General features: G+C 30.4%; 1 protein-coding gene across 3 annotated transcripts; it reads right to left on the bottom strand.

Annotated features, from left to right (window-relative positions):
* Positions 1-514: 514 nt before the first annotated feature.
* LOC134725368 (eukaryotic elongation factor 2 kinase-like) lies at positions 515-26,008 on the bottom strand. Of its 3 annotated transcripts, none has more exons than XM_063589128.1 (13): positions 25,749-26,008; positions 23,866-24,389; positions 23,282-23,319; positions 14,591-14,768; positions 13,580-13,726; positions 12,759-13,019; positions 8,899-9,171; positions 7,574-7,669; positions 4,618-4,737; positions 3,976-4,176; positions 3,238-3,362; positions 1,576-1,754; positions 515-1,123 (listed from the first exon to the last, which is right to left on the bottom strand). In XM_063589128.1, exons 2-13 carry the CDS (start codon positions 24,274-24,276, stop codon positions 993-995), a joined length of 2,160 nt encoding a protein of 719 aa, XP_063445198.1. In that variant the 5' UTR covers positions 24,277-24,389; positions 25,749-26,008; the 3' UTR covers positions 515-992. The 3 variants fall into 3 exon arrangements, with proteins under 3 accessions (XP_063445198.1, XP_063445199.1, XP_063445201.1); XM_063589129.1 differs by having other exon boundaries at positions 516-1,123; positions 7,574-7,615; XM_063589131.1 differs by lacking the exon at positions 7,574-7,669 and having other exon boundaries at positions 517-1,123.
* Between the last annotated feature and the right edge of the window lie 70 nt (positions 26,009-26,078).

Here is a 26,078-nt window from a genome sequence, read left to right as displayed (position 1 = left end):
AATACTGAATAACTGAAAATTGAATACATTGCCATTTGATACATATCATAACCTATTCTGATAACATAAACAATATTGTCTACAATAGGACTTTACTACAATCATTTTAAAATAGTAGAACTTTCTGCACATAATGACAATAACATGAAATAACATGATGCTGAGATCACTTATTCTATCATAAGTATGTAATGTTGCATAAATATGGAATACAGCAATTTAAAAAAAACTCACTTAATATTAAAACAACAACAACAAAATACAAACTTAAAAAGGTTTGAGCAGATTCATAGAAAAATTATGAGTGGTTTTAAAGTTAGACCTGAATGCATTGTTTCCAAAGAAAAGTCAAACACAATATTCAAAAGAGGAAAGTAAAAAATTTGAAAAACCAAACTGATTATATACTTTTTCTTATAGGGTTCCTAATTTTAAGACTTGTCAAATCAAAATATCGATCCCTGAATTTTTCAATTTAAAACTTTTTTTTTAAAATACTCCTTTTCAATAGAATTTCTTAAAAAAACTTAAAAATCAGCACTATTTAGAAAATAAAAAATCAGCACTTATTAGAAAATGTACATACTCAGCCATTTACAGCATCATATAAATAGCAGCTGTACAGACAGTCAAAAACATTGTATGTTTTTTTTTTAAATTTCTATATAAAGAGAGATAAACTTTTTAGCACTATTTTGTGAATATGAGTATATTGCATAATATTTATAAAAAGTTACAACATAATTCACTACATTAATAACACTTAAAACTGGAATTATTGTAAAATGCACAACAATGAAAAAATATGGTTTAACTTGTTACAAATCAATCATTCATTGTCAAATGTCAAAGCATTTTGAAATGCAACAAGCAATAGTTTTTCAATACAAAAATATCACTGTTTACAAATGTTCCAAGAATTCTCCTCAAAATAACATTGGACTGATCCAACATTAATGAAATGGTAAAGTCAATTTCGTAAGTTAGGGTGTTTACTGCTCAGATTCTTCTTCCTCTTCCTCAATCTCAGCGTAGCATTCTTCTGCTAAAGCAAAGTATTTATTTGCCAGTCTCCCCTTCATTGAAGCCATGGCTGCCTCAGCTGCTTCATTATATAAATCACCTATAAAAGAGAAAGATGCTAAGAATTTTAAACATTCAAATATTGATAAAAAAAAACTTTTTTTAATACATCCAAATGCAATGAATTTCCAAATACCTCAATGTCAATTGAACTTCTCCTTTATTAGCATGATGGTACAGCTAAAATTTCGAACATGTATTTAAGTGTCACATTTTTGAACTAACAGTGGAGCATCTAAGTAAAGGTAAAGGAGATGAAAATACAATGCAATATTATATACCCATCTAAGGTAATATAACTCTCTATCCCTATTTTACAAAATTTCCTTTGATCTTATTGACTGATAATATTTTTTCTCGGCACAGGTGAGTGATATGAAAAAAAATCATTGCTAGAAACAAAGGGTGCACATGCCTTTGACATTGTAAAAGTCTGCAAGGATACTAAAATATTTTGTATTTTGTTTGATACAAAATGTCTCTGTAACTTACCAGCAGTACTAGGGTCTTTCTTTAGACCATGACCTCCATATCTGTACAGCTCTGCCTGTTTGGCCTGTATCTGATACAGAGGATCATTAATGGTACTATCATACTCTCCACCTTCATCATGGTTGTCAGTTTTCACTGCCAAATCATAATAATGGATGGCATCCTCCCAAGATATGCTTCTGCAATTAAATTAAATAATAATAACATCAAATTACAGTTAACTCTCGTTGCCTCGAACTCGGATGACTCAAAATTTCGGATGAGTCGAAGTTTTCACGTGGTCCCGAACTTTGCTCCGTATAAATGTATGTAATTTGACTCCTGATGAGTCGAAATTGGATGAGTCGAAATTTCGGTTGAGTCGAACTAAATTTACGATCCCAAGGTTAATATAAGCATTCAAAGTTCATTATTTATCTTCAACTAATACACATATGTCAAAACATGCATTTAAATGGATTGAAGAGTTAATCTGACAATACACGTGTAATTAAATTTCCAGTCACTGACCATTGTATTGATTTATGACATGTTATTTCCACGAGTGTTTACCTAAGATTATCTTTTAAAGATTTTTTAAATGTTCACAAGAATGTTTACAAAACAATTAATTGTGATTTACACTAATGAGCTTGGGTGTGTATAAAGTAAGGATTATGACTTCCGTTGATGATCACCTCAAAAATACTCAATCAGCGTCTTTAATCTTGTTGTACTTTCTTTCGAAAAGAAAGAGTGCGATAAAACATAATGAAAGACCATCACATACAAATACATCGATCTGATATCAGAATATCAATCCCCTTCCCATATTCACCCGGATTTATTTTAGCTTTACCAAGCCAAGCAAGAGTTGTGTCCCTTGTTCTGTCAAACTTCCAGTTTTCGTTTGAGTGGAACTACATGTATCTCGAAATATTTCTCTGATCCGGCTGACTTAGAGATAAAGAGAGTCGACTGTATCTTACTTTGGAAATTGTTTCATTAAAGTTGCTTGCAACCATCATGACAGGATAGGGTAAGGATTGCTATAATTATTCATTTGGAATTGAAGATTTAACAATTAAACAATGCAATATTGTAATTGAGTTATCTCCCTTTGTCCATATTATTGGTGTTATACATGTACCAACATATCATAGTAAGTCACATGTTGTAAGTGTAATTTCAAATAAAACAGTTTTCTTGGTAAGTAGGTAAAGCACATTCACTACATTGAGTGTATATCTGAGTATAGATAATTGATAAATTGTTTGGAGAGCATCAATTGTCATTGCTTTTTCAAAAGTAACCCCTTGTCACAGACACATATCTCTGTAAGCATCTCTAATATACCTCAATATAAATCATTAACAATTTTGAGAAATGACATTCAAATGCAAACTTTTGTTATATTTTGAGTCCCCTGGGTTGTCTTTCCTACTGAAAGTTATCAACAAAAAGTGGTGTAAAACACTTATTTCTGTTAAGGAATTGATTTATACCAGGCCTTACAAGAAGGTCAATCGTAAGTATTTCGTAATCTAACAGAGAAATTGATATGTTGAGATACTAAATACAAAAATTATCAGTTTATGAGGTTATCATTACCAAAGTGCCTTTACATTAAGGGTTAAGATGCTCTTTTTCAATTTATGTAGTATACTGGTACATGTATAATACCTGTTGGTATTTAGTCCTTCTCCAGTTTCAAAGGCTTTAGCCATGTATAACATAGCTCCTCTATCTCCTGCTTCAGCAGCCTGTATCATATACTGTAGGCCTTGTTCTCTATTCTCTTCTGTTTGCTAAATAAAGAAACAAAAAAATACTGTGGATTCATTATTATTCATTGGATACCAATTTTCGTGGGTTTCCTAGGTACAGGTGAACGACAAATTTTAATGTTCAACAAATAACAAATTTAAAATAGGCTTTGTTTTCAGAGGTCAGCAAACCAAGAAATCAAATATCCACACAAAATGCAAAATTTCCTCAATCCACGAAAATTGATACCCACGAAAATAACTGAATCCACAGTAGATTGATTTCACTTTTCTTTCATAAAAAATATTATTTTTATTGAATTTATGTTGGTCTTTTCATTTCTTTTACAAGAAAGGTGGCAGTCTTGTAATGAGAAAGGATAGCAATGAAAAGTCATTCATTCAAAGGGTTAAATGAAAGTCAGAAACTTGTATCAAATATAATCATGTGCATGTAGTGAATTAATGCATTACTTAACTTATAATAGACCTTATAGTTTGAATGTTTTTAAAACAAGAAATGAAGATAAACCGTTTTTCTAACTTTCATTTTTTTTCTTAATATTTCTTTTTCTCTGTAAAATTGTAAATGAATAATGTGTTTTGTATGCAAATAATTAATAGAATATGGATCAGATAAACCTATTTACTGTACCTCAACAGTGCAATTAGCAAGTACATCTCTTTCCAAATCCAGATACAGTTTAGCCATTGTAAGAATAGCTTCCAGCTCCCCAAGTTCAGCAGCATGTTCTTCATGAAAGATGGCTGACTCCCAGTCTATATTTTCTCCAGTCAAGTCGTCACCAATTACAAATCTTCCTACTTCATGGTACTTAGCCATCTCATGGTGAACCTAAAAATAAAACAGAAGACAACTTAATTATAATTTATAAATTGAAAAATATTACTTGAGGTTTTAAAAATCTCATTTAATGGATGGAAACATAGATGAATTATGGCCAGCCCAAAAATCTATTTTTGTACCAATTGAGAAATTTTAGCAGGGATTCAAAAAATCGTGCTGGAGTTAGATTCTGAAAAAATAAAAATTCACATTAAAACTTTTAACGATACTATTTTAATACAGCATTTCCTGAAATGGTAGTTATGTATCTCTAATTTTTGTCAGTTGTATACATTCACAATAAAAGTCAATGCAAAATTACTAAATTTACAGTAACTTAATCTTACTTTAAATGTTTAAAACTTCTAAAATCACCACTACTTTATGTTACCTCTTTTTTTGGTGACTTCTACCTGCTGAGATTTGTACAATATTTTGTGTAGCACATACCTTTCCAAGGATAGAATCTCCTATTCTGAGATTGTTTAATTTTCTAAGATCTTTCTCTAAAGCCACACATGATGGTCTCGCTCTCTGTGCTGCCATTCTTTGGAAAATAAATCTCTCTTCCTGCAATTACAAATATAATATTGTCCATAAATGGATAAGCTTTGAAAAGAAAAATTGGCTAAAAAAAATCAAAACAGAATTCAAATTTACACTTCTAAAAATAAAATATAATTTCAAAGGTTAGGCAATCATACTGTTTTGAATTTTAAAAATCAATAAATAAAAGAGATGATTTAAAACTGTCAAATATAAAGCAACTTGCAGAATAAACTTTTTCTCACTTTCTATTGTAGCATTTTCAAATAGCAACTTCATCTAAACTTCCAAAAATATCAACTTAATATTAAGCTGTTATGATATATTTAAAGTAGTTTTTAGGCTAATTTGGTAAGTCATTTATCAAGCATCTTTTCAGGCTTCATGTATGTTGAATTTAGCTTCAAAATAGGTATAGCAAAAGAGTTTAATAACTAACGTAATGGATGCACATCATTCCAACAGTACAGTTACCAAATTACACAACCGATGTTCTCAATGCATTGGCATAGACCTTAAAAACCTTTTCCTGTTAAGCTTATCACAATTAAAAAAAAGTTGGGACATTTAATGTGTAAAAAAATTTAACAGTAAAAGTGTATATATTTTACACATTATTATTGAAAACATTTTTTAAAGAGACAACTTAAGTTAATAGACATAATAGTAATTTACATTCTACAACTAAGGTCTATGCCCAACTATTACAACCAACAATTCAGTCATGCACCTTACCATCCAACAAACCTATCTAAAGAATGAATTAAATAAGTCATATACATGTATCTTTTTTTTCAGAGTAAGGATATACATAATCGTTTTGATTTTTATAGGTCAAATACAGTTAAATTTTGTCAACCATAAAAACTCTATGCATACAAAAAATTTTGGCTGTTCTGTTGTACCACCTTTTGTGTTTTTCAATAATAATTAAAAAAAACTACCATTTTTTTCCATCTATTTTTTACAATCTGAGATTTACAAGATGCCTGAAAATGCCCAGTGGTATCATTTGATGTCAAAAACATACATATGACGTCACTGAGTTCAGTTGCCAAAGACCACAACATTATTTAGCCAAATATTCTTTTTACACCGAAATAATAAGGACTGATTTGTTAATTTGTCATTATAGCAGAGACAATCATATTATATTTAAAGCTTGGCTTACGTAAAACGTGGGTTTTAATTCCCAACCTGTGTTTACCTGGATGTATGAATAAGGTGGGGTTAAGCAGAATAGCCAATTTTGTATTTTAAAATACATTTGTGCTAAAAGTAAATATACTGTAATTATACTAGTTAATAATATATAGGTAGCCATATTAGAATCATCCTTACATATGTAGAGATATAATTACATTATAATTATATGTTAGATTTTAGCATTGAGCTTGGCTGTTGAATGGTACAGGAACACACTAACTTTCAACCAACATTTACAGGGTAACACAAAACCAGACAAATCTAATACCCAGTATATCTAGCTAGCTATGTAACAGGATACCTTATACATGTTATGCAATTATTTAAAGATTTTAAGGATACAAATATTATGTTAAATCTAAATATACATTTATTACAATTTTTTGTCAAGGAAGTGAAAGATTTAGTTTCACTCCTTCAGTTTGACATGAGTGTAACTGTGTTTTTTAATAATGTACGGAAATGTACTAATGAAAAGATCAATGAATCTTAATATTCTTCCCACATATCACAACAAAGTTCAAAGATACTTTCTAACTCAATTTTTATACCAGAAGAACATGATCTTTATAGCTAGGCACTCAGTGTAAAAGTTTAATTTTGAAATGTTACAAAAACACCACTAACATGTAATACACAATGTTATTGGTTTTTTTTGTAAAAAGTTGCCATTATACGGTATACATATTTTTAGAAAAAATCAAAAGAGTCTTTGATAATTCAAACATTTTTATCATAATTTCATCTTGGAATTTTTATTTGGTAGTAATTTAAATTTTGGGATATTAAAACTGTTGATAACAATACCTTTTACATTTTTTACGTAAATCTAAGTTACTGAATGCCTAAACAAGGGATTTTTTTTTTATTTTCTAACTCTATCCATAAGTGCACTTATTTTCAGGACCAAAAGCAAATTAGTAAGAAAACAATGGTGAGAGAAAATTGATAATCCTGTAAAATGTGAAAATAAAGTTACAAAAACTAAAACATCTCAATCAATACTAGTTTATGCAGTAATGTATGTAAGTAGGTGTTCTTATTTTATCTAAATAATAAATCGTGATTTTTTTAAAATTAGGATTTAAACATAAAGATATGATGTGAATAATGCAAGCAATCAGGAAATCAATAGAAATTCTTTTAGGAAGAAGACTACACCTGAACTTTGACACAATTTTGTGTATTTCTACCAAAAATATTCAAAAAAACTAATAAGTACGATAATGTTTTCTATGCCAGATTTAAAATACAAAATTGCAGCAATCACCAATATAAACTGCAAAATTGTTAAACATTTGAATCTAAAACTTTTAATTCATGAATTAAAATTTGTGTACTGTAAATATAAATTCAGAAATGATTGCTATGTTTTATTATTGCAAATAAAGCGGCAGGGTTAAAATCGCATTAATTTATACTCGCATTTTAAAATTAAGAATATATGACTTTAATAGGATTTTTCTCAATATCGCAAACATTAAAATTGCATATTAGTCTAGAATGACAAAATTTAATTATAAATGCACACAATAATTTCTGAATTTACGTTATTTAAAAAATCATAAAAAATTTAACAAATGCCTTTCATTGTCAAAGTTCAGTTGTACACAGAAGTTGATACAGATGCAAATATTCATTCTTTCTCTATTACCTTTTGTTTGTGTAAATCCTGTTGCTTAGATACTGAATTCTCCTTTAAAACATCCAGATATATATTGGTAAGACCCAGATATATGTTTTTAGCAACCTTGAAGTCAAAACAAATGTTCTAAATACATGTGCACTAGTGAGTAAGAGATATATGAGCTGTCTCTAATAGATATACCTTATACAAAGTGCATGCATACATGTACATGTATAAGACTTCCATTGATTTTAAAACATGAAAATTTGAATAAAAGATGAATTTAGTCTGATTTGTAAGGTTCTTTAATATGTTTTATGAACTCAATTTACAAACAGCTACTGACTTTCCGTAGAGATTTTTTACCAGCAAACTGATTTATCAATATTCATTGGCTTAAGGTGGCTCGTGGGTACAAAAATTTTAGCAAAAAATTAAACCTTTATTTTTTTCATTACAAATTTTATTTTTTACACTATTAGTTGTTACTTTATGATATGGTACCAAAAAAAAACCAAAAAATCATTTGGTTTGGTCCTAGATGACTTTAAAAATCGAAAAAAGCTCCAAATTATCTCCCTTTGGTGCAAAAATGCCATTTTTTTGCCTTAAATTTGAAATATCTTTTTTAACTCATCGGTGACCTACATTTTTTATTATTGTTTTCAAATAAGCTGTACATAAACTAAATAATTGTAAAATTTAAGCGATTTCTTATATTAGGTTATTTTTTTATTTCGATATTTCCTCTTTTTCTCCTATTAGTTCAACAGAAAAAATGACATTAACAAAAATGTATGCTTCTTCCAGAGGCAGATTTTAGCTTAAATGAACCGTGACCCCACTTTTTTATTTCATTTTTCTTTTAAGTATAGGATAAAGTTCATTTATGAAAAAATATAGCGAAATCCTATATTAGAAAAAAAAAATCATTTATACCCAGGAGCCCCCTTAAGGGCTATTTGTATCTGATACAGCTCATATAAAGATTGCAGCAAGAAGTAACTCCATGAATGAAAATTGGATTGTGGAAGAATATGAATTGCTAAAAAACAAAATCCCATCCTTTTATTATTCTCCCTGATACAATCTTTGTAGTGCAGTTTTGTTTTGACAATTATAATCTGGCTCTTTCTTGTAGCAGTACGCAAACAAAAGTTTACCCAATAAATCATGTAAAACGAAAAATTTTCAGGGAAGCAGAATATCAGAACATCTTAACTTTATGGGACTACAAAAAGGTTTAAAGCTAACATAACAAAAGAAATGAATGTAACTTAATACATATAAAAAAATACCAAAAAAAGAAAAAGAAAAAAAAAAGAGCTGATTGTTTAAACTCAAAAGCTTACATCAGCAGTTATGGATGACTGACTATCTGATTCACTCATGCATCTAAATCTAACATTGCCAGGATTGGACATGTTGACTGGACTATCTATTGACATTGGGTCATCATCAAATCCTGGACTAGGACTATCAACAGCAGAATCACTGATGTGAGACGATGTTGATCGTTGCCTTAGGAACTCAGTGATGTCAACACTCATGTCTCCTGGTGACCTTGACAATGAATGACACTGTTCCTCTGTTCCTCTTACTCGCGTCATCATGAAGGATTTTCTCTACAAAATTATAAGAAAATTAATCACACATTCATATACAATAAACACAGGACTTGAATTAGTTAGTGAGTGAATAGCCAGAGTTTCACGATAATTAACATTGATTTCTATAATAAAGTTAGTTATATTAGAATAATCAGTGTCTCAAACAATGTTATTTTAAGAAACAGTTCAAGTCTGTCCATTTATTGGTGGTTTTTTTATTCATGAAAAAAAATGTCTTCCTCTAAAAAAAACATGGCACCCCTGCTAGTTAAATAATTCATCCCTAATCTGATTTTTTTTAAAGTTTGGCACCATTGTTAAATATGTACCTGCAAACCTCATTAGCTTTTACAGCTAATACATTAATGCTAGCAAGACAAATCTTCGTTTGGCTTGCTTGCTTTGCTTGTATCAATGTTTGCTCAAGCATGGCAATTAAGATAGGCGGGGCTTCAGCTTTGTATACATCATACTTAAATTCTATTGGACGGTTTTGTTTGAAGTTAAGGAAACTAAATTTTAAAACATCACAGGATGACAAATATAAAGCGCAATCGTAGAAATGGAAGCCAAAAAAATGTATTTGTTTTTTTCTCGAAGATATGCATTTTCATCATCCAACTGAAAAGACTGTCGTCAAGTGCTTTTATGTCTTCGACTTGATATCTAACTGTTCTGCTTAACTATGTAAAAGATAAATTAAAAACTTATGCAAATGGTTGATTTTTTTACAATAAAACAGTCGTATTTGCGAAGAAAATTGTTATTCTATTTGTTTTTATTCACTTTAAAAAAAAATCTTATTAAAGTAAACATAACAGAAAGCACTTATCGCCTCCTCTATAAACAAAGAATAATCAGTTTGAAGGTTTACAAGCAAACATTAATCCAAAGTGCGCAATATTCAATAACAATAGACATAGTAAATAAAATAATTAAGTCATCCCCCCCCCCCCCTAATTAATTTATCCCTTTTATTAGAAAATCAAATGCACCTTCTTTATTAGGGTGTGTTTGAGATGAATATTTTGTGTTGAAAACGTACAAAGAAAGAATATTTGATACATCATCTCGCTTCAGATTCTATCATTTTTATATAGCAAAGCTACAGGTTGACGTTATAACATAAAAAAGTCTCAGTACTAAAAGATGAAATATATGGGTCAAATGAAATAACTATGTAATGTATCACTCGAATCACTAAATCAGAGTAGGTGTGTTCGAATAGCTTTTTTTTACTAAAAGTACTTGACGACAGTCTTTTCAGTTGGATGATAAAAAAATGCATATCTTCGAGAAAAAAAACAAATACAATTTTTTGGCTTCCATTTATGTTTTAAAATTTAGTGTGACTGTCCTTAACTTCAAACATAACGTCCAATAAAATTTAAGTATGATGTATACAAGCTGAAGCCCCGCCTATCTTAATTGCCATACTTGAACAAACATTGATACAAGCAAAGCAAGCAAGTCAAACAAAGATTTGTCTTGCTAGCATTAATGTATTAGCTGTAATAGGCAGACAGGCATTTAGTTTTTTTATTTACCCAAACATCATCATTATTTTTAAAATTGATTTACAATATTTAGACAAACAGGTGATGACCAGTAAGCAGTTTTAGTGGATGCCAGGAAGTGGAAAAGCATTTGACAGCATGTAAGGTATCTTTACAAAAAAGAAAAGTTACAGTAAACATATTAAATCAATGCTTTGCCAAGTAACAACTAGAAGCACTTTTTTGTTCATAGTGTTCTTGTTGTTTTTTTAACACTGTTGTTGTTTTATCCATTGTCAATACTTTTTCTGTGTACTTTACCCCATAATTTTTATATACAAAAAAGATTTTTTTTTTTTTTAAACCTAATTTAACCTGTCATTTTTCTACTTTAAAATGCCTGTACTCAGTCAAGAATATAATGATTGTACCTTTGACAGTTTTTGATTCATAGGTGTAAGTGCTCTTTAAATTGCCTTTGGTCTTTGTGAATTTTCTGTATTTATCAGGTTCTGTTTTGCTATCTCCCTTTTTGCAACCCATTGTTATTTGCAGTTTATGGCTTTAAAAAATCATGCAAAGATGATTCCACTTCTGTAGCAAACAGAGGTCATGAACTATGTTATTGCCTGAAACCATGGAAATACCTTTTTCTTTCTAATGAAAACTCAATCAAGAACAAAGATAAATAGAAACATTGAGGGAAGTCTCTAATTTGTATCAAAAACATACTAAAAAGTAAGCATCCTTAAAAAGCACATAAGCTATTTAAAATTTTGACAAGAACTGCTGGATTATAAGCACAAAAATTCCTTTCTTTACAGTATATCAGCTAGCTTGGGGTTGCTGGAAGTGTATAGCAAATGAATATTGGTTACTCATACACATCATTGCTTAAAAAAAATTGCTAATTTCCCATCATTAAAAATGAAGGAAGAAAGGTGAATATACAAGAAATTGTACATCAACTATGTTTAATCTAAACGAAATAGCAATCAGCAATATAGCAAAAATTCAAAGTTGACATGAACAGAGAGAAATGTAAACAAATATTACATCCATTTATCCCTACAACATGTGGGGTTTCATAAGTAAGCAATGTCTGCCACTATTTAGCTTGCGACAAGCTGCTCATAAACTTACCCGAGCAATATACTTGAAAAGCATAAGATAACAATGTACAAATTAGATTTTCAAGATTTTGAAAAAACATTAATTGTGGAGAAATCCAGTTTTAAGATCTGTGACATCATGAGCCAAAAATTTAAATGTTAAAATTATAACTTTGAAGAAAACATTACAAATGATATTGTTAAAAAGAAAATAAATAAAGCATGTTGTATTCATATCATCTTGTAAGAACTTTTAAAATTACACAGGGAAACAATTTGTTTGATTATTCTTAAGGGTCATTTGATAGGCATATTGGTGGAAAATTATGATTCTTAGTTTAACCTCTACTCTAACTTGCATACTCATTTAATGGTAAAAAGCAAATTGCCCAAATAATTCATATTGTAATGTTTGAGCATAAACAATATCTTATTTTTCAAAATGTACACAATTATACAATAGAAATATACCGTTAGATATATAGGGGTTCTTAAACAAGAAGAACTTATACATTTACAAATCTGTTTTGTTTAACCTTTTCAGTTATATTTCAGGTCTATAATGTAATGGATTTGTCTTTGGGAGCACATACCATGTGTAGAGAAGACCATGGGACCCGCAATGTATCAGAAGTCACATTGTATCTAAGGTCGACATCACATGGCGACGTCACCTTATCTTTTTCTTGGTAACTAGTAAATGTCAAACTACAAAACTGTTGTGTATTTTATCAGAGTTATATTATAAGATACCGTCCCCACACCATGTGCCTTGTAAAACTGAAAGAGTTACAGACTAGAAAGAGATGAGCAATTGCCACTGTGAGAAAAGCAAAGACAAAGAGAATTGAACTTAAATTCAAATGTATGTGAAATGTTCTTGAGTGCACTACATCAAAGCAGATTATAATAAATTTTTTTATGTTAGTTGGTCTTTTCATATTTTGATATAGACATCATAAGTCTGGCACAATGTAATAGTAATGCTATTAACCTGTTTTCTAAGAAAATCTTGATGATTCTGTAATTCTTTTGGTGACAAATCAAACTCAGTAAGACTCAAGCTGTGGCAGATCTCATTACAGACATGTGAATGGAAAAAGAGAGCAATGCCTTTAGCTCCCAAGTTACCCTCGTTATACTCTGTACCATCAATAGTATGAATCTGGGGGTCAGTATATAGGTCACCAACTCCCTGGATATCAACAACAATAAGCTGGTGGTCAGATCTCTCAAATGTAAAATGACTCAAGGCCTGCAACAGATTGTTAGATCATGTTATCACATGCTGTTTTGAATCATACAAATCAATGACATTGGGTTTTGTTTTTATTATTAATATTTAACATACATTAATATATGTAATATAAAGTTTATTACACTTGTGATAAATCAATAAAGAACATATGTACTGATTTTGCAACATATGCGCTCGGTATAAACACTTGTTATGAAACTACATAGATATTAAAAATACTTTGAAAAGTGTAAAAAATTCTCTGATTTTTATTCTTTTCAGTTATAAGTTAGATATAAGAAGATTTGGTATGAGTGCCAATGAAACTCTCCATCCAAGTCACAATTTGTAAAAGTAAACTATTATACCGGTAGGTCAAATTACGGTCTTCAACATTGAGCTTTGGCTCACACATGTAGTGAATGTTTTTAATTATATTGACCTGTTTTTCCTTCATATTGACCTAATATGGACAATAAAATGCATTCTATTATTCAGGAATTTTTCTATCCATGTCAATATGCTAAGAAAATCATTAACAAGGTAATAATTTGTACAAGGTAATACTCTATAATCACCTGAGGAGTGTATCTTAATGAATCTTCTACAAATCCTGAGTTGGAATTATACTTGACATAATTGCCTTCAATATAATGTTCCAGGTGGTATAGCGGTGATCCTTTCCTATTCTTGAACTCCAAGATGTACATTTGCATCATATCAACCTGCAATGGTTAAACAGTTGTTTTATTTCACATTTTTTAAACATTTTATTGGTCCAAGTATTAAAGTTGAAATTCTTTCCATTTTTTAAAACTTAAGATTCTTCAGAAAAAAATAGATCAACAAATGAAATGAAAAGATTTCTTTATATTTTTGATATGGAAAACATTATTTTTTAAGGAATTTATGCTATAGGTTGCAGCTCAGTTTAGTCAATTATCATGTTTATATATAACAAATTTGGATAATTATAGATTATCACTATTTTGTGCATTTTTCTTAGATCTTTTTTTGTGATAACTTTTCATATCATGCTACTCGCTTGAGATGGAAAATTATCATCGCTAGAAACTAAGGAGCCACATGGCGTTATTATTGAAATTGACATGAAATTGACGTAGTCATAGGTAAAATAGCAATAAACAGATTATCATTGGTCATCTCAACTTGATTACTTTTCTCACATTCGCCTTAACCGGCTCAAGCAAAAAAATCAATCTCGTTGAGATAAAGTTGTCAATTTCATTGGCAACACCACGTGCCACCTTAATTTCAAGCGATAATTTTCATATCACACAACTCTCCTGAGAATTGGAATTATCAGTCAGCAAGATCAAAGGAAAATTTCGTTAAATAGCGATAATAATAATTTCTGAACATGTCAAAGAAGATGCTTCATGTACAATGCTGACTTCCATAGAGTCTTTTAGGTCAAAAGTAGCAGCATTCTTACTTACTTGCATAGGTAAGTAATTAAGTTTGTGTCAAAAATTCTAATTTGCTCAATAAAAGGTGGTGGGATGGGATTAACAATAATTAATTCATGGATGGAATCACTGGTTTGGACTTTGTTTTATTTTTCTAACCTTTTTAGGTGGATTATGTCTATTAAATTCCTCTGCCCAGATTTTAGCATCCATCTGTAACTTGACATCTTGGAAGTACACATCTCTATCAACCTCCTCTATGTAACGTTTGGATACATAGTTCAAGGCATGGTTCCAGTCTTGTGAATGGGCTGAAGAAAACTTGGACAACTTCTTCCTGCAGACAGAAAAAAATCTTAATGTTTGATAAAATGATCAAATATAATTAGCAGAAAAAGTTTATTGTAACAATTTCATAACATAAAAGAAATTGGTACAAGTAATCGTATTAGATGTTAAGAGCCACATTTCCTCTCTTTGCTATTTAAGTATTAGTCTGACATTTAGGACTCTTTGTAACCTTTTTTTCATATGAAGTTGTTTGGGCTAAGCAGTCAACTTATAACTATCTGATCACAATTTTTCATGCTGGGTATAACAAGCTATCGTAAGCCTTATTTTGAATCATCCTTCCATTGTACTGTTTTATGCATGTAAACAGTTGACTATAGTTTCTCATTGTTGAAGTCTGTTTATAGTTGCCTATTTTTGCTAACATCCTCTTCATTTGAACTTTGCTGGATAATTATCTCATTGGTAATCATACCACAACTCCTTGTTATTATATGCATCCTATGTTTGTTAATATTGTCTTCTATGGTATTGTCATTATTTGTATTGATTAAAATATGCCCATTTGTAAATACTTTAAATAAAATTTGACACCAGTATCCAGGAGGAATGTTCATGGGGTTGGAACTTCCCTTTTTTCTGTTGATCAATGCTTTTGAATGTTAAAATAAAGTTAAACCCCTCCTTATATAAATGGTTGGATCTGCCCCTTCTATTTAAGTAATGTTTGGTGAATAATAAACCGGGTTAGAGACCCAATTTCATTTTCTTCAGAAAATAGAAAAGTCTGGACCGGTATTCTGACACAAGCTGCTCCATAAATTAACAAGTAATGAATCACCTATAAATAATTCAGTCAATTGAAATACCAATTTTTAATCTTGTTTAGTCTCTAAACAAAGTACACTTAAAGCTTTATTAGAAATGACTAAGTTACAAGATGTTACATCTATGTACTGAGTAGTATGGGTAATACATCACATTATGTAATAACACAAGAATAACAAGCATGCATCAGAACTTTCCATTATATTACCTTAATTATTACATGACATGGCTGACGAAGACATGCATATCAGCACAATCGTTTTGTACTAAGTTTCAAGTTGATGTGACCACAACATTAAATAAAATTTAAACCGGATACAGGACCGAACTAAAGAATGTATAGACCAGATCAGACCTCAAAACATATTGTTACTATGGGGCATGAAAGAGTTTTTAATACTCCGGATGTAGCCTTAGTCTTGAAGTATGCTTTGTTGATAACATGTGTCTCTTGAAATAATTACATAATCACTTATGATCAGAAGACCACTAAAAATGTATTAATTTATTAAAATAGAAAGGACAAATCAAACAATCTCTCAGTCCCATCTTCTGAGTTCAAATGTTTAGTGTCTTCCTGTCATTTTATCTATATTTATATATGTACTGAGTGTATGTTTAACACATTTTCTAACTAAAAATAAATATGGCACAGAAAATTTAACTCTATTAAAGAAAGCTCCTTATAGGGTTTATAATACATCAATAAACAATGATGTTAAAACATAATCTTCTTAAGTTTAGTTTAATTAAAACGTTCATCGATTCATAGCTATTTAAAAGTATGACAAAATCTATTTCACATTAAATGTATATGATATTTAACACAACATTTTACTTCATTATTCAAACATGAAAGGATTCATATTTATTATGCATTTCGAAGGTTATTGATTGTTCAATTTCAACAAATTTATATAAAACATGCAATTGGTAAGCAAGTTGGATTGTAAATAAAACACTTACTACCTGCTATTGACATTTAAGTTTTCAATGCTCTACAACTTCATACTTTATTTGTTCTTTTGATTTTTTTTACTTAAGCCTCGCTTATGAGTCTTTTGTAGACTAAATGCATGTCTGGCATACAAAATTATAAGTCTTGTTTCTTTGAAGAGTTTTTTCACAGCATCAAACATAAAATAATTTTCCTGCATATTCATTATGGCAGAAAAACAATCTATAAGACATGTACACTGTCCTTGGACTATTGTCAATCAATAAAGCAACCAGCCAAGTTATGAGCAGAAAAAAAAGGATGAGACTAAGTATTAACCAAACTAAATGAAGATTTAACCATCACAAAAGCAGACAATTCTTTATCAATAGTACTAAGTCTAAATAATCACATTAAAATGAAAACTATTATACAGTCCTCAATGTGACATTCAAAAGGGTAAAGGATTTTTTATGCTGAAGTAATTTTAATATTACACGTTCTGATAATCTCATTCATGACATCAAACAACAATATATTAGTCGGTGAACTTTCTTGATGAATAATGCAAAAAGCAATCATATCTCACTTTACATTAGTGATGACTATTGAAGATGTGCCTGCTATGTACAATTATATAAGTTTCTGCAGGTAAACAAATACATTACTGCAGATGTGCCTGCTAGGGAAAATTATGTAAATATTTGCAGGTAAACAAACACATTATGGTAGGCTTACTAGTAGTCTTACTCGGTTTCTGACCTCAGTTAACATGCTGATCAACATGTTTACCATCACAGGTATACTGACATGTGTATATATCAATAAATGTATTAACCAACATGACCTATCAGGGGCGGATCCATGATTTCAGATTAGGGGGGGCGCAATATTTATATTAGCCAAGCGAAGCAAGGCGAAAATTGTTTTGAGGTAATTTAAAAAAAAAATATTCATCTAAAGGGGTGCAATGTAGGTATTTCGAACTATTGTGAGGTACAATCAGCAAGAAATTATAGTTTCAAGTAGAAACCACCTAAATCCAACAGTGACAACAATCTACAATCACTAGTATCATGGACGGACAGATGTAAAACGATATGTTCCTGTTCTGCGAAAAACCTCTCAGTTATGATGGCAAGGTCTCCTACAAACTTGAAAAATCTTCAACAATCTCCTAACACCATGCAATAACTTACGCACTACATGTAAGAGATTCATTCGGCATATCTATGATTGAGTTTATAAAGCTGCAGCCCAAAACAGAAGCTGAAGATCATGCGAAATTTTTATTTTGATTCTGTGTTCCTATGCAAACCAATCTACACTTAAGACACCAGCACTTCTAAAATAATCTATATATCAATATCAGGTCATAAATATCTGTCAACCAATCCTTGAAAGACATTGGTGCTGGTAGTTGTGATAAACAGAAAAAACAGAAAAACAGAAACAAAAATAAGAAGCCCTTGTTTGCAGATCGTCAATGTGCCATTCAAAATGGTTTCTGTTATGTGAAACGAAACCGGTTCACTTAAGAATTACTTTAACACTCATAACACCATCCTCGACAAACTTGGTTAGGACGATGGAAATGTAAAGAGTTGACAGATAGACGGACGGATCGACGGAAGCAAAGTGAGACAAGACAGATCACATCAGCTCACATGACCAATACTAGATACTAGAATTAGATTTTGCAAACGAAAATTTTCACTTTTTGCCGTGATTTTAATTGTCCTTTCATAATATATTTTTAATTTTTGGATTTTCGGAGGTCGTGCCAGACTTTATATATACTGTGTTCACCACAAACCACTAAAATCAGAATGAGATGCATTTACGAAGTTATTTTTATTTTGTGGGGATCCCGGCCATGCATGTAATACGATATACATAATTCGGCACTTCGATTATCAAAGAAACTGATTATAAAAACGGCAAATACAATGTATCAATTTTAACTGCTAAAACATTTTTTTTAAATTTCAGTCAGACACCTTCCTTTGAAGTATATAATATTTATAGAACTTGAATAAATCGTAGGTCAGTTGATTAGTAAACACATTGATTCTTATACTAAGTTACTTAGCATAGAATATACTTTGAATGTTAAAAGGAATGGTCTCTTCTGATACTGAAACAAGTTGAAGACAACCCATTCTTTGCAAATTTTAGGGGGGGCGCACGCCCGCCACGCCCCCGCCTAAATCCGCCCCTGCCTATATCAATATATATATATATATGTGACCTATGTCTCTGATTAGAGAAAGACTATATATCTGTTATACAAATAATCTGAATAAATTTATTGTCCGTAAAAAAAACTACTGCTAAAAAAACTGAGGTCCTTCATTTTACAGACTTTAAATGTCATACTGTCAATGTCTAGTCTTTTTAAATCCAAGGGAGGCAGAAATCATCTAAAACAACACTAATTAATCCCGAAACTCCAAGGGATTTTCATATAGAGCTGAAATAATTTTTGTAAATATGCACAGGGAAGACTATCTTTAAGTTTTTTTACCATGAATTTCACTGTACAGTTTTCTTCCTCGTATGAGACACACCTTCTAGTAGCGATTAACAGCCATGCCAAGTTTTCATTACCCATCCACCTCCAAGGAAATTAAAAGTAAGAGAGCAAAATATACATATCTTCCAGTATGCACAGGGGTAACTAAGTTAAAGTGATTTTTTAACCATGACTTTCACTGAACAGTTTCTTCCTTGTATGGGATGCACCTTCTTGTACAAAATGTAGTGTTTAATAATCATGTCAAGTTTAGTTACACAACTACAATGTCTTTGAAAGTTAGTGAGCAGGAACACAAACACAAACACAAGCTTTTTACTATAGGCTGTGTGCCACTATTATCAACAGGGCCCTATTAACTTTATTCTTACCCAAATACATATCCTGAATAAAATTTTTGAATAAACAGGTCTCCCCATACCTTCAGGGGCATTTTACATCACACTTGCCTGTAGCATATACTTTGGGACGTACAGACTCTTTTCATAAAATTTAATTAATATTGCAGTGATCGATTTAAAAAAAATATTTAAGGGCTGTCAAATCTAATTGCTTTCCATATTATTAAAAATGTAGTGTTACATCAGAGAAATCAATTTCCAATCCAGTTTTACATAGCTAATAGGAAATTCATATCAAGCTGATGATCGATTATAACTAAAATAGACATAAGGTATTGTTACTGGGTAATACTATCATTATCAGTTTAATTCAATAAATAAATCTCATTAGTTCTCATTAAATATCTTTGATTGTACTTGATAAATAAGACAATGTTGTGATGTCTTATATTGTTTATTAAGTGGCCTTGAATTGTAATTGACTTCTTTAATACCTACAACAATGCAGTATGCCTTGCATGACTATCAGTTAATCAATACAGGATAAAAATAGATTGCTATAGATGTTGACTACTATTTCAGGTCAATGGAAAAAACTTAGCAGTCATCAATATCATCTATGGAAAAGAAATGACATCTGGTGACAATGTCTGAGTTTTAATGTTTACATTTCACATAATATAAACACAGAAAGTGTACTTCTTACTTTCAGATAGTTTCTTTAAATAGTGCAGTAATGCAGATGATATATATACAAGTACATGTAGATTTGTCCCATTGATCACCTTGTTAGGTTGTTGCTCTTAGAGATGTAGAGATCCTTAGGAAAGTTAACTGAAACTTTTTTGGCATAATGATTTTCAAAATGGATTTTCAAAATAGGTGTGCAATATATTGCTAAAGAAATGTTCTTAATTTTAAGAAACTGACCACAATTGCCTCTGCTGATGTTTGGGCATCAGTTATTAATCTGAAGTATGGAATCGTAAGAGCATGGCTCACATTAGCATTGATATTGAGACCATTACCTTTTACTTTTTGCACTCTTTTTGATAGAAATAGCAGTCTCATCTGTTGGTTGGTATGGGAATAGTCTTAAAATAGACCCCTTGGAGGCCGTTTAATGCACTATAGCTGTTTTGCACTGTAAAGGCAATGCAAATTTGGCATTTATGTCCCCATGGTTTCTTAGAAAATATAGATTTGAAATAGTTCATGATAAAAGCAATTCATAGCAAATGGCATCAATCAATTACCTTTGAAAAGTCAAAATTTGCCAATAAAAACACCTTGATTTCCAATTATATACGCAAATTGTTTACATCTATTCTAACGAACATTTTATAAACTCAAATCAATAATATATTGAAGGTGATACAGGATCAATCATTCTAGATTCCCTAGAGCTAACAAGCAATGGACAAAGTTGTTTATACCTGAATTATAAAGACTGATTGCCTGTCACTTCAATTTAACTAATGTTACTTTATCATGCAATATAAGAATTGACTTCACAGAATCTTAAGATTGAATGGATAACGGGAGATGTGGGATATACATCAATGAGGCAGAAATCTAACAACACAACAAAACCTAAACAAAACAACATTCTTTAAAACTTTCAACTAGTTCAAATTTTACAGAAATTTCTCTATTTTCAGAGACAAACTTATTAGCAAGGTTTTAGTTTTTATTGTCCTTCATTTTTTTCTTAAAGATCACATTATTCAGGAGTTACTTCGCAATTTTTTCTTCATTGAAAAACTAGTAAATTAAAGGGGCACTAGCTGTCAAATTCATGGTCACCGGTTTGACTGAAATTGTCATATTTGATTTCTAACAATGTAAAACATTTATCCAAACTATCAAAAGTCTAAAATAAACAGTTTACAGAGCATGGAGTAGATAATATGTAGGTTCCTAACAGACACCATATAATTAATTATTGATTTGACCTCAGATGACCATTTAAGCGATGTAAACATAAATAACGATATGAATAGATTAAACCAACACATGCAATTGGATTTTTATAGGTCTGTTTGGTTTTATCTTATAGATTAAAAATTTATGTTTATTATTGTTTTAACCGTATAAAAATGATTTTATATAAATCGAATCAGTAATCAAATGATTTACCGTAGTTTCACTTTCATTTTTTCTTCTTTAAATAACCTGTACACGTATTATGCATGTGTTGTCAATCTCTAGCTAGGGGTTAAATTGAAGTTCACATGAATAGGGATTTAATGAGGTCGACTAATTCACTTGCAAGTGAATGAGTAATTATCAATGTTTCTTTGCTTAATATGACAAAATTAAACTATTTTGGCTGCTTAAAGCAAATTATCATTTCACTATTTCACTTTCATAATTGATTGAACAAAAAAAAATTACTTAAGATTTTTTAGATATCTTGTAGCTAGTGCCCCTTTAAAAGACAAAAAGATCCCAATTATAGTAAACAGAAATTTAGAAACGGTTAATTTCTTTAGCAGTAGTCAGGTGCCCATACATTTGTACTATATAATCAAAAAGTCAAATAGCATATTATAACTTCAAATCAACAAATATCAAACATGAGTTGCTTCTGTATTAACATTGAGCTTAGATTTTCAGTTTTCTCTTCTCAATGTCATACATGTATATAATAAGGTTGCAATGACCCATCTGTAAGTATCTCCATTATGCTTTGCTTTAACTACATGCATCCAATTAACAAATCAAGCTTACACACAGACATGATGTGGTATAGCACAAGAACATATGCACTGTAAGAATAAACAAAGATAATTGTTATTTTCTGCGACATATATATGCCAACAAGTTTTAAAGGTCAATCTGTCATGCTGATAGTGAAGATGACCTATTTGTAGGTCGCATAGATATAAAAAAAAATATTTAAAAATTTTAAAGAGATAGAAAATACCTGCATATATGCCAAATTTCTTTGATATGCCAATAATTTTTATTAACCTACATGTATGTCACTTGTTTTCACTGTCTTATTTTATACCAACCTAGCAAAGTTGTAACTTTATAAATAGAAATCTAACTCAATTTAATCAGAAAAATGGACAGTAAGTATATAAATTTACATATAACTGCATTTTGAAAGATAACAATACCTAGTTCAAACACTGCAGAAAGGTAAATAACCTGTGGACTTGTTTGTTCATTAAACTTCAGCCAACCTGAACCCTATTATAGTACTAAGTAACCACCGTTAAAACAACATGTTTACTTACAAGAAAGTAAGAACATGAAGAAGAACAAGTACTCTACATACTGATCTATGTGTTAATATGTTTGACCTGTTCATTTGACTATTTAATCTAGAATATATTACCATGCTTGAACATTTACATTTACATCTACCTGTAGGAAATGATTGATGGATGTTCTTATAAAGTTCACTAAAAAATTGTGCTTACGACAGCATGTCTATAAAAAAATAATATTTTACGTCTTTAAAAGTGAACAAATAAAGTTGTTTAAAATCATATTTAATCACTGAACATCTCATATATCAAACTAGTTTTGCTTAAAAAAAAACCAAGCAACTCCTTCATAATGACTTTCAACCAATTCACAAGCAGAAAGTTCCCGAAAAATGTACCTGACCACAGAAACATGAAAATGAAGTTCATGTTGGACAGACAATATCCCTAATGGGCCTAAAATTTATATGGACTAAAAATTGATATGTAACTGTAACAGCCAACCTGAAATGAATGGGGCATATTGACCCACATATTCATTTATTATGTTATATACATAATATTAATACATTAAATATGACCAGTGCTATTTAATGTACATGTATTGTAACAGACAAAATTACATGTACAACTCCAACTTTTATCCGTCTTAAAAACAAAAATACTCTGTGGTAATGTATCAGAATAGAAACTTACGTTCTGTAACACTGTCTCATTGCTCCTCTTGTAAATGCCTATAACATAAAATTAAAAAAAATTCTAAGCTTTTGATTTTTAAATTTCAAAGTACCGGTACAATGTACATGTATCTCTTTGAAACCAATTATATACAAATCCATATCAAAATTAAACTATTTTATTTATTGTAAATGTATTGGTTTCAAAATGTAACCATAAGTTGTAAAGAGTACTGGTAGATGTGAATTAAAAAATATAAAAGCATAAATTTCAAAACCTGAAAAAGTTTCAACAGCAAAAATTAGAGAACTACTAGTCTAAGATAAAATTGAGAATGGAAATAGTGAATGTGTCAAAGCGACAACAACCCAACCATAGAGCAGACAACAGCCGAAGGCCATCAATGGGTCTTCAATATAGCCTGAAATTCCAGCACCTTAAGGCGTCCTTCAGCTGGCCCCTAAACAAATATGTATACTAGTTCAGTGATAATGGTCCTGTTTCAACTGTATTTAAAGAAATAACAGAATGCGTATAATGTTAGAATATATAATTGCAGTATTGAAGTTAAATACGTGTATAAATGAATTGCAAGTATTTACCTTTGTTTGCATTTTGACTTGGACTTCATCTGTACTCCATATTTTCTTGTGTGGATTATATCTATGTCTAATACACATTTCCGTTTGAATTTGTTCAATGTGGAACTTCGACCATGGATCATGTTCATACTGATCTCTTGCTCTACGAATTGCTCTTAACCAATTGATTTTTGCTCTACTAGCATTTAAGTTCTTGTTTATATCAAGTGTAATACTTGGTGCACTTAAAAGCGCTCTTGATAATCGTCTTTGACGAAGTGTCATAAAAGCCTTTGGCTTTTCTTCATTCTCACTTTCCGATTCCCTTTCATCAGATGCGTCACCTCCTCGGCCATAATCATCATCATCAAACAATGATATAGGGAAAAGCATAATCTCCCCATCACTACTGGCAGAAGATGATAGAGACATATTTACAAGTGAAAAATTAATTTAAAGAGACTAAAATTCCTATCGTTTGGAATACCATCCAGCAATTGGTTCTTTCTTGTATTCTGTTTCATTATTAACTGCAACCCATTTTGCTGAAAATAAAAATCAAGTTTTAACTGTTGTAGTGTTACTTGTCTTGCCTGAATTGATTAACATGTACACGTAATTCTGATATATATATTATCCATTTCAAAAATATGGACTTTAAGGCAATCGAAGGACAAGGTAAGCTTAGAATAGATCTGTAATATTACATCACGGAATAAAAATATTCAAGCAAATATTTCATTATATAGATCATTTCTTACATTTTCTGTTACGATAAATTTGCTTAAAACAAGGAATTATTTGAATCTGGAATAATTTTGATTTCTAGAAAATTGATTAGAAATGTATGATGAAAACTAACCCAACAAGCATATTATGATTATGTATCATGTACATGTACACACAAAAATAAACTGAAAAACCAAAATTGCACCCAATAATAAAAAACAGCAACGGAAATCTTACATGTTTTCTTATAGACTGAACAATTTGATTACTCCTGATCAACATTTGCATTATGTCTGTCTTTCAATATAGATTAACTTATATAAATATAAACAAAAAGCTCACAGTAGATGTCAATAAATATAGTTTTCACTCAAAAAGTACTCTACAGAAACATCGCCATACGTCCACAAAAAGTCATCTTTGTAAAAAATGAGTCATCAAAATATGTTACAAGCATCCATTTCTTAATAAATGAATAGAAAGTATGGAACTGTTATCAAATTGTTTTGAATATTTAAAGAAATAAAACAAAACATCAATTATTCAATTACTTTCCATGTGAATTTAAGCGAGAATGCAATTCTGATACTCCTCATTATAGAATTACATGTATGGATCGTTTGGATGTTGGTTCCAATTTTTCTATGAATCTGTATGGATTCAAAGTTAAATTGGAAGAACTATGTAGTAAATATGGATACACCTACTTAAGAAACACAGAAAAGAAACTATTATCTGGAATAAAATAAACATAGGTGAAAAAACTGCCAAAATAGGTGCAATTTGGGTACCCTCACCTAACTATGACAGTACACCTTTGTCACATATATATGACACAATTCTTTATTTATACATATTGGTATAAGGGTTTATTCTTATTTTTCTAAAGGTCCTATATATCTACCAGTAAAGATCCATAGAAGTACATGCGTAAACAAATGAAGGTTCATATACCGGTCATAAAAAAAACATAAAAGGCTAAAATATTTAATTATAATTCATGGAATTAATCCCACCATTTCCAAATAGGAATTTCTATTTAAAGAATTTTCATCACACTAAAGTAAATATAGGGAAGTATTGGATAAGTATTACATGAGCTGTGGAAAGTTGTCACGCATGCATGGAACTGTTAACGTGAAAAGAAATATATGAACTGATAAAGCATGGCCTACCATCATCAGTACCGACATAAAACAAATGCCTTTATTCCTTTACAACGTGGGTCTACAATTGACAGCAACAATCCAAATACACTGAAGTAATGTTTGTATTTCCCAAGTTTCAGTTCTATTTACAGTTTTGTTGTAACCAATAAAAAACAGCCGAGTAAAGCATGTGGTTTCTGTCCTCCAAGTTGTTTACGTACATTCGGTATATTCGGTTTACGTGCAACGAAGGTCAATGTCGATCAGACTCGAAACATCCCGAATGTTGAAAGTGTGTAATCATGATTAATGATTGTGATCTATGATTAACAAGAGGCCAACGTGTGTGAACAGAAG

This window comes from Mytilus trossulus, chromosome 7, assembly GCF_036588685.1.
Source record: "Mytilus trossulus isolate FHL-02 chromosome 7, PNRI_Mtr1.1.1.hap1, whole genome shotgun sequence".
Taxonomy (NCBI): Eukaryota; Metazoa; Mollusca; class Bivalvia; order Mytilida; family Mytilidae; genus Mytilus; species Mytilus trossulus.
The sequence above is the reverse complement of the archived record's forward strand: the minus strand, read 5'-3'. Positions and strand labels throughout refer to the sequence as shown.

Excerpts from the sequence above, each read along its gene's own strand:
- LOC134725368 (XM_063589128.1), bottom strand. The coding sequence starts at position 24,276 with ATGTCTCTATCATCTTCTGCCAGTAGTGATGGGGAGATTATGCTTTTC. Across the intron at positions 13,727-14,590 it reads GACATAATCCACCTAAAAAG|GTTGATATGATGCAAATGTA; the intron begins GTTAGAAAAATA and ends TAACCATTGCAG. Across the intron at positions 13,020-13,579 it reads CATTAAGATACACTCCTCAG|GCCTTGAGTCATTTTACATT; the intron begins GTGATTATAGAG and ends AATCTGTTGCAG.